The sequence below is a fragment of the Fukomys damarensis genome, unplaced genomic scaffold, assembly GCF_012274545.1.
Source record: "Fukomys damarensis isolate Sample0158 unplaced genomic scaffold, DMR_v1.0_HiC HiC_scaffold_31, whole genome shotgun sequence".
NCBI classification, from domain to species: Eukaryota; Metazoa; Chordata; class Mammalia; order Rodentia; family Bathyergidae; genus Fukomys; species Fukomys damarensis.
In genome coordinates this window covers 3,078,592-3,097,216 of record NW_022900943.1, presented here as the reverse complement: position 1 = coordinate 3,097,216, position 18,625 = coordinate 3,078,592, and the positions used below count along the sequence as shown (strand labels likewise).

Genomic DNA, 18,625 nt, shown 5'->3' with positions numbered 1-18,625 from the left:
TTCCTTCAAATGACTCAAGTTTATTCTTTATTTATGGCAGAGTAGCACTCCATTGTGTATACATACCACATTTTCTTTCATCTTTTGGTGGATAATGTAGGCCACTTCCAGGATTTAATTATTATGAATTGTGCTGCTATAAACATGGGTATGTACTTGTAACTATTTTGGAAAGAACTTTTGAAGATCAAATAAAACAGCTATCAGATTGAAAGATTCTGGCAAAAGTACATATCAAGCTGGCATTGTTTTACATATTATAATTCATTAATACTTCAATTATTCAGCAGACAGATGTACAGCATTTTCAGCTGCATAAAATAATCTTATATCTAAAAACGGAAAAGAATCAAACCGCTATCTTAAAATTAATTCCACTGACGTTATCTTAAGACCTTTTTTACTGCCTATTTTTATTTTAAATGAAATTCAAAGTTTCTCTTCTCAGCAGAAAACACCTTAAATTAACAAGCTATTCATGTATATATTAAAGGATAGGATGATTGCTTTTAGGCAAGAATACTGACAAAAGCAAACAATTGCAGCCAGCTGATTGATAGAGAAGAAAATAAAATAGAAAATTAGAAAAGTGTAGGAGCCTGAGTCAATTCAATGTAGAAATAAATAGGTATTTGTATACAGAAGTCCCTTAAGGTATCACTATATAAGAATATAGTGATAATATATAGTAGTAAAATTAATATAGTGATATTAATAGTGTAATTCCATTATGTTAATATATCAGCAAAATTGTGTATGTTCATATTTCTAGCTGAATTAACATGAATTCAAATCTGAGTAGTTCTAATTAGAAACAGTTTATTGTATTTTAGAAAAATTAGTGATATACTACAAATATTTTCATAATTATTTTATTCCATTTGTATTAATTTAATACTTTAAAAACTTAACAGATGTATTAATATGAATATATAAACAGTATCCTAAAAGTGCAATGCTAAAAGGATGAAGTGATATCTCAGACTATGTATTTAACTGGAACCTGAGTCAAATGTGAAAGTCAATTGTCTTAACACTCCAGTTACCTCTGCTCCTAGGTGGTATAGACAGTGAATACCGCAAAACTCTTCTGCTTTGAAAAATCTAGAAAGTATGCATGAATACTTGAAGAATAGGTACTATTAAGTTCAGGTAAAGAAGTATTTAGCATTGATAAGCTTCTCTACGAGTTATCTATTATTCTCTAGCAAACTGTCCTAAAACGTTGTGGTTTAAAACTATAGCAAATTACTTTTTCTTCCAATTCATTTGGCTGGAGAGTTTTTTTGCGGGTCTCTTCTGGGTTACCTGATGTCTAGCTTCTTCTGAACCTGAGATTTACTTGCTGGGCTGGATGTCCAAGCTGTCCCTACTCGTAGGTTGGCAGTTGGTCTGCTGGCTGTCAGCTGGGTCTCAGTTTTACTTCCTGTGGTCTTCGAATGGTCTTCCTCACAAAGAGATCCCATGGCAGTGCTCCAAGAGTCAAGGTGAAAGCCATATTGCTTCCAGGCACAGAGTTTGCAAGCTGCATTCTTTCGGTTAAAGTAAATCACTGACCAGACTATATTCAAAGGGCTGGAAAATAGATTCCACCACTTATGGGGGAAGCATCAAATTATTTGTGACATTTGATCTAGTAAAGGTTTTTGGAAAACCCAGCATTTATTTTAAATGATTAAGCCATTACATTATTAATTACTCAAACACATTTACATATTATGGGGCTAATTCATGTTTCCCATAAATGTATTCTTTGCATATATTCTTTGTAATTGTTATTTGATTGTTTCTCTGTGCCTTGGCCTGATTCATAAAATTTCAGTATTACTGTGTTATTACTATTGGAAAATATGAAGCATTCAAAAATTTAAAATGTTTAATTATTGTTCAGGATAATTTTATTTCTCTTGAGAATGACATTTACTTTTGTTCAAGATTAAAAGTTATGTTAGAATTTATGCCTATTTTTGATCTAGAATGCAAGTAATGAACTCACTATACAGGCATCAAATGTGAAGTCTTTGAAATTTGAACTCCTAACAAAAGAAGAACACATAAAGGAGATGCATGAAAAGTACGTTTTTCATATTTCTATCTATTGTGTTTGGTGCCACCTAGTGGTGTTCAAATCTATCAAGTGTTGCACTCAAGAAACTTGTAACAATGTAATTCTGCTCTCTAAATTACTGTCTGAAGATACATAAGATGGACATTGGAGGAATACTAACTACGTATAGTGTGATTAATTTCAAAGTGTTTTCATGAAAGTAATATTTAATGTCACTATTCCCCTATTAAACATTTCAAATAAATATGAATGACAAGTCTATGAATAAGAAACTTTAAAGCTTAATAATTATGTGACAAAAATGTATAGAGACTAATACTTATATTGGGTTTAATACCTAAGATTATAAAGCTAAAATGTAACAGGAAAATTTTGTCCTGTTTAAAATAACTGGAGGTACTTCTTGTGTTTATTATTAAAAAAGAAATTTTAAATACACTGTTCCTTTAAACCAAAATGATTTTCTTTCTACATCTTTTATAAATATGATACAGCTTATAGTTGATAACATGTTTTGATTTGCATCTCATATATATACCCCTGTATATACCACATTATACAGTACCTGTATACCAAGTAAAAATCAAGTAAGAGTGATATTAGTAGATAAAATTATTGGACAAAAAGATTGGTTAATTTTTTAAATGAGAGTCAGATGCCTGCCCCATAGCATCTGCGAGTGTGTACAGATCCTGAAGAGCAGCAGGTGGGGTCTAGACCAGCTGGCTGCAGGCAGATTCCAGGCAGAGATCCACCTGGGCTCCAAGGCCTGGCAGGCAGGCCCAACCTAGGCCTGCCCAGGAAAGAGCTGCAGAGGCCTGACCCATAGCATCAGTGAGTATGTGCAGATCGTAGGCAGGGATCCGCCCCGGCCCCAAGGCTCAGGCAAGCCTGCCCAGCCTAGGCCCACCCAGGAAAAAGTTACAGATGTGCAAAAGCTTCAATCAGAGGCCTGCCCCATAACATCTGGGAGTGTGCGCAGATCCTGGGGAGCAGCAGTGTTGTCCAGACCAGCACAGCTGCAGACAGATCCCAACCAGGGATCTGCTGTGACCCCAGAGGCTAGGGCAAACTCGCCCAGCCAAGCCCACCAAGGAAAGAGCTGCACAGGCTCACAAGGTTCAATCAACGTCCCACACCATGTCATCAGTGGTTTGAACCCAGGAATTGGTGTATGGGTGAGCAGCAGAGAAAAGGCCTCTTGGTGGCTTGGCGAGAATTGAAGATCACTGATTGAGCAGAAAGTTGTCTTAATAAAGGCACAACAGGCTGCATCTGCTGAAATGAGTAGACACAGAAACCAGTCCCAAAATCAGCCTTCCACATCACCTATGGCAACCCCAAAGGGAAACGAGATGCAATCATCTGATCCTCAACCACCTGGACTTCCTGAACTGGCAATGAAAGAGGACCTGGAAAAAAAATGAAGCCACAAATAATTTCTCAGATAACAGCAGAGATTGTGCCCATAGTACAAGACATGATTAATAAATCTAGAGCAGACACAGATTAAAAAAAATTACAGGAGCTGAGAAACATGATGCAATCCCAACATAGAAAACAAATGGAATCCATAAAACAGAAGCAAACAGATTTCCAGGAGATTAAAAAGTCCATTGAAAGTTTACACAGCAGAACGAGCCAATACAAGGACAGAATTTCAGATATAGAAGAAGATAGGATTGCAGTTAGTGACCAGGAAAAGAAAACTCTCTTAAAAATAGGGACGATCAGAGATCCATCTAACAGCTGCTAGACGATTCAAAGAAGAATAACATAAGACTGATTGGAGTCAGTGAAGAAAAAGAAGAGAGTATACACAACATAGAAAAACTGTTTATAGAAGTGATGACAGAGTACTTACTAAATAGGGGGAAAGAACCTGAAATACAGATAAATTAGGCTTATAGGACTCCAACTAGCCACTATAAAAAAAATCTACACATAGGCATATAATAGTTAAGATTCCAGAAATGCAACAGAAAAACAAAATTCTACAAGCAGTTAAGAGAAAAGAAACAAATGACATACAAAGGAAAGCCCATCAGAATTGCAGCAAACTTCTCAACACAAACCCGGAAGGCAAAAGAGCAAGGAGTGACTTATTTCAAGCCCTAAAGAAAAACCCCTCCAACTCCGATTGATGTACCCTGCAAAACTGTCTTTATAATTGATGGGGAAATAAGGTAATTTCGTAACAAAGAGCATCTTAGGAACTTCATGAATGCTAAACCAGCACTCCAGAAAATTTTAAACAATATCCTAGGAAAAGATGATGAGGATCACAATCCCAGGTAGCCCAGCAGAATGAATCCATCAGGCATAACAAGAAATTAAAGGCAAAGGGGAAGAATTCAATAAAAAGAAAAAGTCATGACAAAGGGTAAGCTAATGCATATCAGTTATAGCCATCAGTGGTCTCAATTTATCAATCAAAAGAAATAGACTGGGCCGGGGATTTAGCTTAGTGGTTCCACCACCTGCCTCACAAGTGCAACATCCTGAGCTCAATTGTGGGCACCAAAAAAAAAAAAAAAAAAGACTGGCAGAATGGGTCAAACAGCAACACCCAACCATATGCTACATATAAGAAACACAACTCAAAAAAGATACTCATAGGGCTGGGGATTTAGCTCAGTGGTTCCAGTGCCTGCCTCTCAAGCACAAGGGCCTGAGTTCAATCCCCGGTACCAAAAACAAAACAAAACTCATAGACTGAAAGTTAAAAGGTGAAAAACAATACTCCATGTGACAGGAACCCCCCAAAAAGCAGTAGTAGCTATCCTCTTTGCAGATCAAGTGGATTTTAAACCAAAACTGATTAAGAGAGATAAAAAAGGACACTGCATCCTTGTAAAGGGAACAATCTAAGAGGAAGAGATGATAATCATAAATATACATGCACCAAGCACAAGTGCACCCCACTATATAGAACAAACACTAATGGACATGATAAGAACTATACATTAGTAGTGGGGGGCCCACTGTCACAAATAGATCAGCCAAACAAAAATTAACAATGACATACCAGAACTTAATCAAACTCTTGAACAAATGAATTTAACAGAAGTTTACAGAGTGTTCCACCCATAAAATTAGAATGCATACTCTTTTTTGGCTGTGCATGGATCTTTCTCCAAAATAGACCACATACTCGCTCATAGAACATGTTGAAGTCAGTGCAAAAGAATTGGAGTTATTCCCTGTATATTATCAGACCATAGTGCGGTAAAATTGAAGATCAGTGGCCAAAGAAACCACAAGAATTTCATAAACACATGGAAATTGATAACACTTCTGAATAACCAGTGGGTCACAAAGGAAATTTAAAAAGAAATCAGACAGTTCCTACAATTAAATGACAATGACAGTACAACATAATCGGAATCTATGGGACATAATGAAAGCCGTCTTATGAGGGAAATTCATAGCAGTGAATACTCATATTAGGAAAACAGAACGACCTCAAATATACAACCTGATGCTGAATCTCAAACTTCTAGAAAAAGAAGAGCAGGTTAAACCCAAAACTCACACAAGGGAGAAAATTATAAAGATCAGGGCAGAAATTAGTGCAATGGAGACTAAGAGAACAATACAAAAAAATCAATGAGGCCAAGAGTTGGTACTTTAAACAAAATTGACAAACCCATAGCCAACCTTATAAAAAAAAAAAAAAAAAGGAAAGAAAAGGCCCAAATCCATGCAATTAGGAGTGAAAATGGTGAATTTGCAACAGACCCAGCAGAAATCCAGAGGATCATCAATACCTACTTTGAGAACCTATATGCCAATAAGATGGAAAATACAGAAGAAATGGACAGATTCCCAGATTTATATGAATTGCTAAAGTTGAACGAAGATTACCTAAAAATTCTAAACAACCCAATATCAATAAAATTGAAAATTTAATAAAAAATGTACCAACTAAGAAAAGCCCGGGTCCTGATGGCTTCACTGCTGAATTCTACAAGACATTTAGAGAGGAACTACTGCCACTCTTGTTTAAACTCTTCAGTGAAATTGAAAGAGAAGCAAAACTCCCAAATTCATTCCTGGAAGCAAGCATAACCTTAATCCCCAAAGCAGAAAAAGACTCATCTGTCTGATAAAGAGAACTATAGGCCAATCTCAATATAGGCCAATGACAAATGCTGGCGGGGTTGTGGGTAAAAAGGAACCCTGCTGTACTACTGGAGAAGTGTAGACTGGTGCAACCACTGTGGAAATCAGTATGGAGATACCTCAAAGAACTAGGATTGGAGGTCCCATGTGACCCTGCTATCCCCTACTGGGTATCTTTCCCAAAGATTTAAAGAATTATACCACAATGATATATGTACACCCATGTTCCTAGCAGCACAATTTGTGATAGCTAAAACTTGGAAGCAGCCCAGTTGGCCATCAGCTGGAGACTGGATAAAGAAGATGTGGTTTTGTTTTGTTTTGTTTTATAAAATGAAGTACTACTCAGTCATAATGAGAAACTAGAGACATTTATAGCTAAATGGATGGACATTGAAGGGATACTCTTATTTGAAATAAATAGGACATGTGTAAATATCGAATAGTTCCTCTAGTATGAGAAACTGAACGGGTAAATAAGGACTAAAAGGTGTAATAGAATTTGAAATAGGAAGAAAAGGTGCAAAGTGGAAGGGGAAATGGGAAGGGTAGCGGAGAGGAAAGGGGAATGGAATTCACATGAGAAAAAGAAATGCAAACAAAGTCTTTGTAGATAGGGAGGGTGGTGGGGTTGAAGGGAGGGCAGGGGAGTGGGGAGAAAATAACCAAGATCGATTTTGTAAATGCAAATTTCCAGTGATGAATGTCACTACATTGTATACCTTAAATGTAGCAATAAAATTAATTTAAAACAATTTAACTGAGAATATCTTGAAGTAAAGGACATGTCTTGTTATTTATCAATGAGGAGTGCAGAGAAGCACTCTGAATCCTTTCTACTAGCTCTGTGATTCAGTTAACTAGTATGACTTTGTAAGGTTTTAAGGGGAATAAATGAATTAACAGGTATAAACACTTACAGTAGTGACTGGCCCATCGCTGCTCTGCCACAGCAGTAAGGTTGATAGCTGTAGCAGCAGCAGTAATAATAGTTGTCACTGTAGCTACCATTGATTTTATCCTTCATATTTTGTCATCTTGCTAAACTGATACGTGAAGTCAATGTCAAATGATAGTAAATTAGAAGACAGCATGCCTAGTTTCTTTGCATATTATAAGAGTTTACTTTTTTTTTTGGTACCAGGGATCAAACTTGGGTCCTTGTGCTTGCGAGGCAGGTGCCAAAACCACTGAGCTAAATAAATCCCTGGCTACATTTCTATAAAAGTATAAAATTATTGACATTTTTAGGCTTTTGATTATCTGTATCCTTTCAATTGTTCTAAGTGACACAAAAAGGTAATTTAAATATGATAATTTACAGTTCTCATAAATTTTAGTATTTCTCAGTTAATCTCCATTTTAATATGTGTATATGTGTGTGTGTGATACTATCCACTTGATTGTACATTTTATTTAAATTTTAAATTATAATAAATATAATTATTGTTAAATTTTAATAGTGATATTTAATCAATGCCATTTATTATTTTAGTTTGTAGTTTTATTAATATAAGGTAACATTTTAAACCTAGTAGTAGGTATAATATTGGGTAATATATAAGATATGATCACTTTTTAATGTGTTTCCTATTATCTTAATAAGATATCTTTTGTTCCTTTCAAGAATTTCTCGAATGGAGAGGGATATAACTATGAAAAGACATTTGATAGAGGACTTGAAATTTCGTCAGAAAGTAAATTCGGAAAGCAATGAGAGTTTTAGTCAAATGTTAGAAAATCTTGAAAAAAAGGTATCTATTTTTATTTTCACATTAACTAAAATTTTCATTTCCCGTTATATTTACTTTCTTAGCTCAAATATTCAGTATGAGTAATTTTACAGGAAATACTCAATGGATACACATTCACAGTGACAGAATTATGTTATTTGCTCTGAAAGTACATCTTTTGTTTTAAAATTTAATACTCCCAAATTTTGTGCATATTTGTAACTGTCTTGTGAGAACGTAAGCTTAAAACAATTTTCCCATTTTTGGGATATATTTGTTCAGTTTTTTTTTTTTTGGTTTTTGCTTTTGGTTTTCATGGGGGCTTAAACTCAGGATCTTGCTCTAACAAGGCAGGCACGGCACCACTAAGCTACATCCCTGGGCCCTTGGTCTGTATTTTAAAGCTAATTGATGAGGGTACACTCAGTATTTTAGAATGAAAATGTGATAGCTAGCTGAGTGTGGTGGCACATGCCTGTAATCCCAGCACTCTGGAGGCTGAGGCAGGACAATCACTGAGTTGGAGACCAACCTGGGCTACATAGTTCCAGGTCAGTCTCAACTATGTAGTGAGACCCTGTCTCAAAAAAAAGAAAAGAAAAAAAATGTGATAACTAAGTATCACAAGGTCTTTAAAAACTATACTTTTAATTCATTTTATATAGGAAAGAAGTTTTATTTAAAATATTGTTTTTCTTGGAAATATATAATACATACATTATTATTCATTGCTCTGTTATATGTATTCATTTGTGCAATTTTGGCTTTTGTTATTGATTTAAAGATGTAATTGAATTCAATACCATTTATGAGCAATAAGTAGAATTAAACTCATTCATTTAGTTTCTGATAAAACAGTATTCTACCACCAGTAGAATGCCTTTACCAATAAAAATTACTATTATATTTTTACTATAGGTGAAGACATTAACTGAGGAATGTTCTAATAAAAAAGTATTAATTGATTCACTAAGGCAAAGACTTAATGTTGCTGTAAAAGAGAAGTCACAGTATGAACAGATGTATCAGAAGACTAAAGAGGAGTTAGAAAAAAAGGTATGCATTTAGGCTATTTTAATCTAAAGATAAATTATAACAGTGTGTCATTCATTAATGCCACTTTTTCTCTACAAAATACTATTAACTACTTAGACATTTCAGATAACTGTAAAAATATTTTATCTTTACAACAAATAATAAGAATTAGTTTAACATTAAAGATAGTTCTATATTACTGAAAGTAAAAACAATCATTAAATTTGTCCAATGAAAATAAATAAATATAGAGTGTAATGAGACCCTCTTCCTTTCTGATAGGTTTAACTATTCCAAATACTTTATGTAATATCTTTTTTTATCTTTTGCAGGAGTTCAAACTTACCCTCCTAACATCAAAACTGAATGAGACTGAATCTGTAATCACAGAAATTGAAACAGCAGCATCTAAGCAGCTTCAGGGATTAGCACTGCAAAGTGAGCAGGTTCTAGAAGGTGCACAGAAGAAATTGTTGTTATCTAATGAAAAAGTGGAAGAGTTCACTATATTTGTGAAGGTTTGAATTATTTATGGTTTACTAATTTAAACTTAATTTCAGGCAGAGTAGGCTGTGGTTGACTTCAGATAATTTGGATAATACCATAGTTTCTTTCTGCTTTCCTACCTCACTTGTGAGATTTATTTTTAGACATGAATTTAAATTTTTTTACCCTGTTGTTAATATATCTTAATGTCAACTTAGTAATGAAATTGTAGTGATCAAGTATCCAAGATAGGTTCAAGATGAAAGAAGTCATTTCCACTTTATCCTACCCTCATTTTGAAAATCACCCAAGCAAAAACATCAAAAACTTACTCCACATTTAGTGAAGTTAGTAGCCATCTGACATTCAGCACACAAACTATGAAGACTCGGAAGGGACAGAGGAATGGTAAGTGAATGAGCAGAACAAAGTGAAGGCAACCTAAGTGTCTGGAGAACAGTGGTAGCAGAGGCTGAAACACCTAGAACTTAATTTAAAAAAGTGAAAAATGGATGGAGTATGGGTAGATACTGGCTTAAAACAAGTGGTTTATTTGAAAGTTGTTGTATGGAACTTCTAGACTTCTGATCTTTGCTTTGGTCCCATTCAGTCAGCAATACAGTGTTACTCCCTGAGCCCGCTAGAGAAACTCAGAAGAGGTTCCAGATTGAGATGTATCTTGGACTCTGGATCTGGGACTGTTCTGTCCCTTGTAATCTGACTAAGAATGGTTTAGTAATCCCCTTAGGTATTGATTTGTTCATTAGTAATAATATACCCATGCTTGTATATTTGATATAAATTGGCCAAAATTGGCTTTTATGTGTAATGACACATTCTTATTCCCCTAAAAATAAGATTCTACAAACATTGTGTGTTACTGTTAACAGTACCCCAAGGAAATCTCTTAATTCGCTTCTTTGGAAATCATAGATACCCTGGGAGTTTTCTCATTTTAAAATATCAGCAAAATGAGTGAAATAAAACATTTTATCTCTTATCTGTTTTAATGAAGGTACCAGTCAGGGTGAAGTGATGCCGGTAATGCTTGTTTCAGGGAACTTAAGTGATTGCAAAGCATTAATTTAGTAAATGTAATTTACCTTTTCCAAATTTATAATATAATTTCCATACAAATGCTTGTTGAATAGTCTTACTGTTTCACTTATAATGAACATTCTCTTTGAATATTGCCACTATTTAACTTGTTAAATGGAAACATTTTTATTATAGTTTCATAAACCTTTGTTTCTCTATTTTCTATTCATAATAGCTTAGAGTTTCATTTGTTGTATTTTTAGCCATGATTTAAAATACACAATATATAATAAGACTTATTCAAAATATTTATTTTCTTTCTGAAATATTTTATGACTGTAACATCTTGAAAGGGGATAATTGAAAACCAGAAGTTTTTATAATAGACAAATGACTTCATAACTAAATATGTGATTATTATACATTTGATGAAGTTTCATGACCTTCAGTTGTGATATATTTATCTACACAAAGTAGGTTAGCCAAAATACTCTTAAAAACCAAAAAGTTTTACATGTAACATTATCAATGATATTTAACAATTAAGTGAATATATAAACGGGTTTTTAAAGGTGACAAATTGATACTTCATTTTGTTTACCAAAAATAGTGTGAGTGTAGATATTTTAATAGATGAGTTTAGGATCAATCTGGTTTTATGTTTTTTCACTGGAATAACATTTAAAAAATTATATAATAGCAAAAGATAACTGATATGAATAAATTATATTTAGAACTTTTTCAGAATTTCTATGTACGTTGTTTAATTTTGTATTTAGATTACTTGCATCAGAATCATCTGATTCTATTGTATATAAATAAAGTACATAATATCAGGCCTCAAATCTGTTGAATCAAAAATCTGATTGGATAGACCCAGTAATGTCTATTTTACAAGTGAATTATGTTATTATTATATATAAACAGTTTTAGGAGCACTGCCTTAAATTCTTTTTAAGATGAATCCATATAAAATATATATCAACTTGGCATTTAATTGCACTCTTTACAACTCATGACTTCTAGTGATAATTGGACATTTGTTTTTCTTAACCATGTTGTAGGGCCAAAGTACAGTTGATAATTGGCACCACATCTGCTGTTTAATCTATTTTTCTAATCAAGGGTCACCAGTAAATTAATGTCAAACTCAGAAATATTGGCAAATGCTGGAGAGTTGAGTCTTGGGAAAGGGCCAATTTTTATCTATATAACATGTAAACATAAGCTTAGGCAAAAATGCTTGGGAGCCGCCATCTGATTCAGAATACCATCCTAAATCTTAATGCATGAACTGCATTAGAATTAAGCTTCTACCTTAGTAAGATTTAAGACCTTCAATTATTGAATACTATCCTTCCTGGAGTCTAATCTGCCCACAACTCCCCATTTTCACTCTTTTGAACTTATTTCTGCTTTTGCTGAAGTCCAACTTCTTACCCTAAAGACCCTCTCCTCTTTGTTTCTCCTTCAGACTTAGCTCAGTGCCTTCTCCTTTTATAAGTCATTTTATCCCTGTGGTTAAGAGCATAAAGCTCAGCTCTGCCTCATACTAACTGTGTGATCACAGGCAAGTGACTTAATTATCTGTAAAATGATCATAATAATGGAAACGTACCTAAGGTTAGGCTCTATATAAGTTGCCCTAACTAAAGCTCAGAACAGTACCTATCAGAAATGCTATCTAAGTTTCAACTATTACGATCATTGTGAAAAATAGTAAGTAGTAGCAGTGGTGGTGGCAGTAGTAGTAGTAGTAGTAGTACTAGTAGTAGCAGTAACAGTAGTAGTAGTAGAAGTAGAACAGTGGTTCATACCTAACTCCTGAACATTTATTTTATGTACTTTATAAATTAACATGTAACTGTAACATTCCATATTTTTGTTTCAAGTAGATTATAGTTAACTTGAAGGCAAGACTATCATCATTTATTTTCCTTATAGTGCTTGTTCCTTATAGGGCTTATTAAATTCTTGAGGAATTGATCTTAAATTTGCCTGTAGAATTGTACTACATTCATAGTCACTGCTCATACTGAAAACCATTTTAAAGCAAGAACTATGCCCATTCTTTAATGAACATGCTTAGGGGATTGTACATGGTTCCCACATGGAACAGTATAATCATCAAGGACACATTCTTTATAAAACTTATTATAGTATATTATACACAACAGTATTTAATAAATATTATTAGTACTGTTAATAGCATTAATGTTTGTTCTGGCTCTGTGTGGAATCTGTTTTCTTTAGTCTTTTCTTTATTCATAGGGTACAACCTAGTTATAGAAGAGGTAAAATGGCCATCTGTTCAGGCTGGGGATTTAACTCAGTGGCAGTGTGCCTGCCCCATAAGCACAAAGTCCTGAGTTCCATCCCCAGTACACCCCCCGAAAAGGCCATCTGTTCTAGATCTAGTTTTGAGTATGGAATTTTGTCCTGGGATAAAATCCAGTGCTTTAAGTACCTGGGCTGATATATGTGACAGAGCTAAGACTTTGAATTTTGCAAGTAACTGAATAAACATTAGTGAAATTTCCAGAAGTATTTGCTCAGATATACAAGCTTGTATGTGAGAGTAAGATGCCAAGCTCCATATTCTTAATGATTTTTTATTGTAAATACAAGCAGAGGAACAATATTTAACTAGAAGCATAGTGGTTTCACTATAAATATTTACTTGCTTTGATAAGATTTAGTAATATGGGTTTTTTTGGTGTGTGTGTGTGTGTGTGTGTGTGTGTGTGTATTTGCTTCTTTATTTTTAACTTATTTTATCTTGTTAGTACATGTTTGTAGTTCATGCCCTCTTAGGGAGTGGTTACATATACATATCACAGCTTTCTTTTTTTTAATCCCCTTCCCCTTCTCCTCCCTCCTCTTGCAATTCCCCTGTCCCATTTTTTATTCTAGTTGATATTATTAATCTTACTTCATGTTCTGGCACATAATGTTTACATTAATTGCGTTTATTAGGTTCCTGTACATGATACATCTTTATTCTACTTATTTCCCCTTCCCCTCCTCCTCACCCTTCATGCTTTTTCCCTTCGACTACTTCCATATTGCAGGAGATCCATCTTGTCATTCCTTTCTATCCATCTTTCATTATTTTCTTTCTTTGTACCTTGCCTCTCTCAAAGGAAAAATACATATGACATTTAAGCTCGTGTTTCTGGTTTATTTCACTCAACGTATTTTCCAGATGTATTCATTTCCCTACACATGTCTCATCTGTCATTCTTTATAGCAGAGTAGTATTCCATTATATATAGATACTAAATTTTCTTTATCAGTCATCTGTTGATGGGTATATAAACTATTCCCAGGATTTAACTATTATGAGTTGTGCTGCTATAAACATTAGTATGCATGTATTGCTGTGGTATGATGACTTAAATTCTTTGGGGAAGATACCTAGCAGGGGGATCCCTGGGTTATATGGAATTTCTAATTTTAGTTCTTTGAGAAATCTCCTTACTGATTTCCATAATGGTTGTACTAGTTTACATTTCCTCCAATGATGAAGAAGTTTTCCTTTGTCACTACAGCCTTGCCAGCATTTGTTTTTCTTTGATTTCCTAATGATTGCCGTTCTTTCTGCAGTAAGATGGAATCTTCGCATTGTTTTAATTTGCATTTCTCTAATGGCCAGAGATTTTGAGCAGTTTTTCATGTGTTTGTTGTTATATTTCTTCCTTTGTGAAGTGCTTGTTCATTTTTCTTGTCCCTTTCTTGACTAGATCTTTAATTTTAGGTGGTTTAATTTTTTGAGTTCTATGTATATTCTAGATGTTAGTCCTGTATCTGAGGAGTAGCTATAAAAAGTTTTTCCCAATCTACAGGTTGTCTCTCTACTCCACTGATTGATTTTTTTTTTGCTGTACATAACCCTTTTAGTCTGATATAATTTCATTTGTTGATCCTTGCTACTATTTCTTGTCCAATTGAGGTTTTGTTTAGAAAGTCATTTCCTACACCTATGTCTTTAATATTTTACCTATTTCATCTTCTAGAACATTTAATGTTTCTGTTTTAATGTTTAGATCTTTGATCCACTTTGATTTTAATTTATATATGGCGATGGATAAAGGTCCAGTTCGATCTTCTGTACACAGATACCCACTTTTCCCAGTACTACTTCTTAAATAGGCTGTCTTTCCTCCAACAAATATCTTTGGCCCCTTTGTTGAAGATCAAATAGTTGAATGTATTTGGGGAAGTTTCTGTATCATCACTTCTGTCCCATTGATCCACATATTTGTTTTTGATCCAGTACCATGACTTTTTAAATCACTATTATTTTGTAGTATAGCTTAAAGTCAGGTATTGCTATGCCTTCTGCTCTTGTTGCCTGAAATTGCTTTTGCTAATCAGGATCTTTCTGGGTTCCATTTGAATTTTAGTATTGTTTTCTCTAGATCTGTAAAGTATTTTGTTGGTGTTTTGATTGGGGACTACACTGAATCTATGTAATAGTTTTGAGAGTATAGGCATTTTGGCAATATTGATTCTGCCTATCCAGGAGCAGAAGACATCTTTCCATTTTCTGATGTTCTCTTCAATCTCTTTCTTCAGCATAATGTAGTTTTCTTTGTAGAGGTCTTTCACTTCCTTTGTTAGGTTAATTTCTAGATAATTCATTTTTCTTCATATTATTGTGAAAGGTATTATTTTCATAATTTCTTTCTTATCCTGCTTTTTGTACACAAATGCTAATGATTTTTTTGTGCTGATCTTGTATCCTGCTACACTCTAAAGTTTTTTACTATTTCTAAGAGATATTTTTGGTGAAGTTCTTTGGGTCTTCTGTGTAAAGTATCATGCCACTTGCAAATAATGATAATGTGAGTACTTCCTTTCCTATAGGTATCCCCTTTATTTCTATCTCTGGCCTAATTGCTCTGGCTAATGTTTCAAGTACTGTGTTGAATAGAAGATGTGATAGTAGACATCCTTGTCTTGTTCCTGATTTTAGGAGGTATATTTTACTTTCTCCTCATTTAGTATATTGGTTTGTCATATATAGCTTTTATCATATTTGGGTATCATATAGAAGTGCTGTAAGATTGAATCTGTAGATGCTGTTATAGCCAGAAGTAATTATTTGGGCAAAAGATAGAGACAGAGTTGAAATTATGAAAAGTAAGTAACAGAAGAAGTAAATACTAGCCCTGGACATACAAAGCTGAAAACTATTCATGGGAAACAACATCCTACTAAAACTCTCCATATAAGCCACAAACTCTACTTAACTTGCAGTATGCCCCATACACAAACACACATAGGAGAATGGGGAAGCAAGGAAATAGAAGATCTCTGAAACCTGACAACTTTCCCAAGGCAGAGCAAGGGGGTCACAAAGGCAGAAGAAAACAAGTATCAAATATATAAAATACATGTGTGCATAAACAAACACAAACACACATAGGAGAATGGGGAAGCAAGGAAATAGAAGATCTCTGAAACCTGACAACTTTCCCAAGGCAGAGCAAGGGGGTCACAAAGGCAGAAGAAAACAAGTATCAGAAATATATAAAAAATACATAGAAGGGATGAAGAAAATAGATGAATTCAAAGAGAAAATGAACCAAAATTTCACAGCAATTTCACTTAATATGCCCATGATGAATTTCAGGAACTAGGCTAAAAATCCTGTACAAGGTAACCAAAATATTTCGAAATCTGAATGACAGATTCAACAAGGATATGGAATCCTCAAAAATATGTCAGATAGAAATACCTGAAATAAAAACTGTATAGCATTCATATATTGCAGAAACAACCAATATGAGGACAGAATGTGTGATATTGAAGAGAAAATAGTGAATTATAATAAAGAGCTCAAAAAAGCCAAAAATAAAAGAACAGAATAAGAGACATCTATCCAGCAGCTACTAGATGAAAATAAGAAGACCAACCTAAGGCTAATTGGAGTTAGAGAAAAAACTAGAACATAGCACAGATGGATTCACGAACATGCTTATAGAAATCATGGAAGAAAATGTCCCAAATATAAGAAAAGAATTTAAAATACAAATAAGCAATGATTATAGAACAACAATTATGATTAAAAAAGAAGCTCGCTGAGGAATATCCTTATTAAATTACCAGATATCCAGCAAAAAAATAGAATTTTAAAAGCAGCCAGAGAAAAACAATCACATATGAAGGTAAATCAATTAGAATAACAGCAGCCTTCTCAGCACAAATACTAACTTCCAGAACAGCTTGAAGTGAAGCCAGAACAGCTTGGAGTGAAGTATTTCAAGTCCTAAGAGCAAATAACTAGTAAGGTCAATGGATAAAGAGCAACAACAACAACAACAAAAAAAAATCAGGAAGAAAAAATAAAAATAGGATACACCAACAGATAAAGAAGGCAATGATAGTAAATAACCAGAACATCTCTCTCAATGTTAATGCCCTCAACTCTCCAATTAAAAGATACAGATTGGGATATTGGGTAAAAAAAAAACTGAATAAAAAAATCGTTTGTATTCAAGGAACTCATCCAATCCAAAAAGATATTCATAGACTAAAAATTAAAGGATAGAAAACAACATTTTATGCATCGGGCCCTGAGTACAAGCAGGGGTAGCAAAACTAATGTTAGACATGGTAAACTTCAAGCTAAAACTGATAAGAAGAGACAAAGAAGGTCACTATATACAAGTTAAGGGAACAATCCAACAAGAGATAACATTGATAAACATATATGCACCAAACACTGTAACACCTATCTTCATGAAAGAAAAGCTGCTGGAATTAAAAGATCAAATAAACACTAACACAGTCATAGATAATTTTAACACACCACTTTCACAAAAGATACATCAACTAAAAAAAAAAACAAAAACAAAAACAAATTTCAGTTGAACCACACCCTTGAACATACAGACTTAATGGATATATGCCAAATATTCCACCCTTCTACTAGAGAGTATACATTCTTTTCAACAGCACATGGTACTTTTTCAAAAATAGACCATATACTAGTCCACAGAGCCTGCATAAGTAAATATAAAAGAATAGAAATTACCCTACATGTACTGTCAGACCACTGTGTGATGAAAATAGAAGTCAATGACAGAAGAAATTTTGGAAAGGCAAAAGCTCCTGTGAAATTAACAGTATACTCCTAAACAACCAATGAGTCACAGAAGAAATCGAAGAAATTTTAAAATTTCTAGAAGTTAATGACAGTGATAGCACAACTTGTTGAATCATATGGGATACTATGAAAGGAGTTCTAAGAAGAAAATTCATCATAATCAATGCTCACATGAAACAGAGCAAGTTCAAATAGACAATCTTATGAGAAATCTTAAAATACTTGAAAAACAAAAACAAATCAGCCACCTACCTAAAATTAAGGACAGAAATTATACAGACAAAAGTGGAAATAAATGAAATTGAAACTAAAAACAGTTTAAAAACAACAAATCAAAAAGCTGGTTCTTTGAAATAATAAAATATCTAAGCCCCTTGCCAAAAGCAAAAATAAGATATAGACTCACATCAATGCAATTAGAAATGAAAGAGTGAAATCACAACAGACACAGTGGAAATCCAGATTATAGCTTGCAAAATTATATTCCAACAAATTAGCAAATTTTGAGAAATAGCAGATTCATAGATACATACAAACTACCAAAACTAAGCCAGGAAGACAAATATGCATAACAACCCTATAACAAGCAATGAAATTGATACAGTAGTAAAGAATCTACCAACAAAGCCCAAGACCTGATAGATTCACTGCTGAGTTCTACGAAAACTTTTAAGAATACTGTATCACCAATACTCCTCAAGTTATTCAAAGAAATTGAAAGGGATGGAGTGCTCCTAAACTCATTTATGGGAGCCAGTATTACCCTGATCCCAAAACTGAATAAAGATCCAACTAAAAAAGAAAACTATAGGTCAGTGTCCTTAATGTACATAGATTAAAAAAAATCTCCACAAGATATTAGAAAATAGAATTCAGCACATTATCAAAAAGATCATACATTATGGTTTCATCCCAGAGATACATGCATAAGTCAATAAATGTAATACATCACATAAACAGAAGTAAGGTTAAAAAAAACCACATGATCTTGCTTCTCACTTCTTTAGTAGAGTACTTTTGGAGCAT

The 18,625-nt window shown here is 33.8% G+C and overlaps 1 protein-coding gene across 1 annotated transcript in view; it reads left to right on the top strand.

Moving 5' to 3' along the window:
• Cntln (centlein) overlaps positions 1-18,625 on the top strand; it is a 285,607-nt gene that overhangs the window by 235,872 nt on the left and 31,110 nt on the right. The window contains exons 20-23 of the mRNA XM_033757653.1: positions 1,977-2,074; positions 7,821-7,947; positions 8,845-8,982; positions 9,294-9,479. Of these exons, the coding sequence (XP_033613544.1) occupies positions 1,977-2,074; positions 7,821-7,947; positions 8,845-8,982; positions 9,294-9,479 (549 nt within the window). The remainder of the gene's footprint in view (positions 1-1,976; positions 2,075-7,820; positions 7,948-8,844; positions 8,983-9,293; positions 9,480-18,625) is intronic.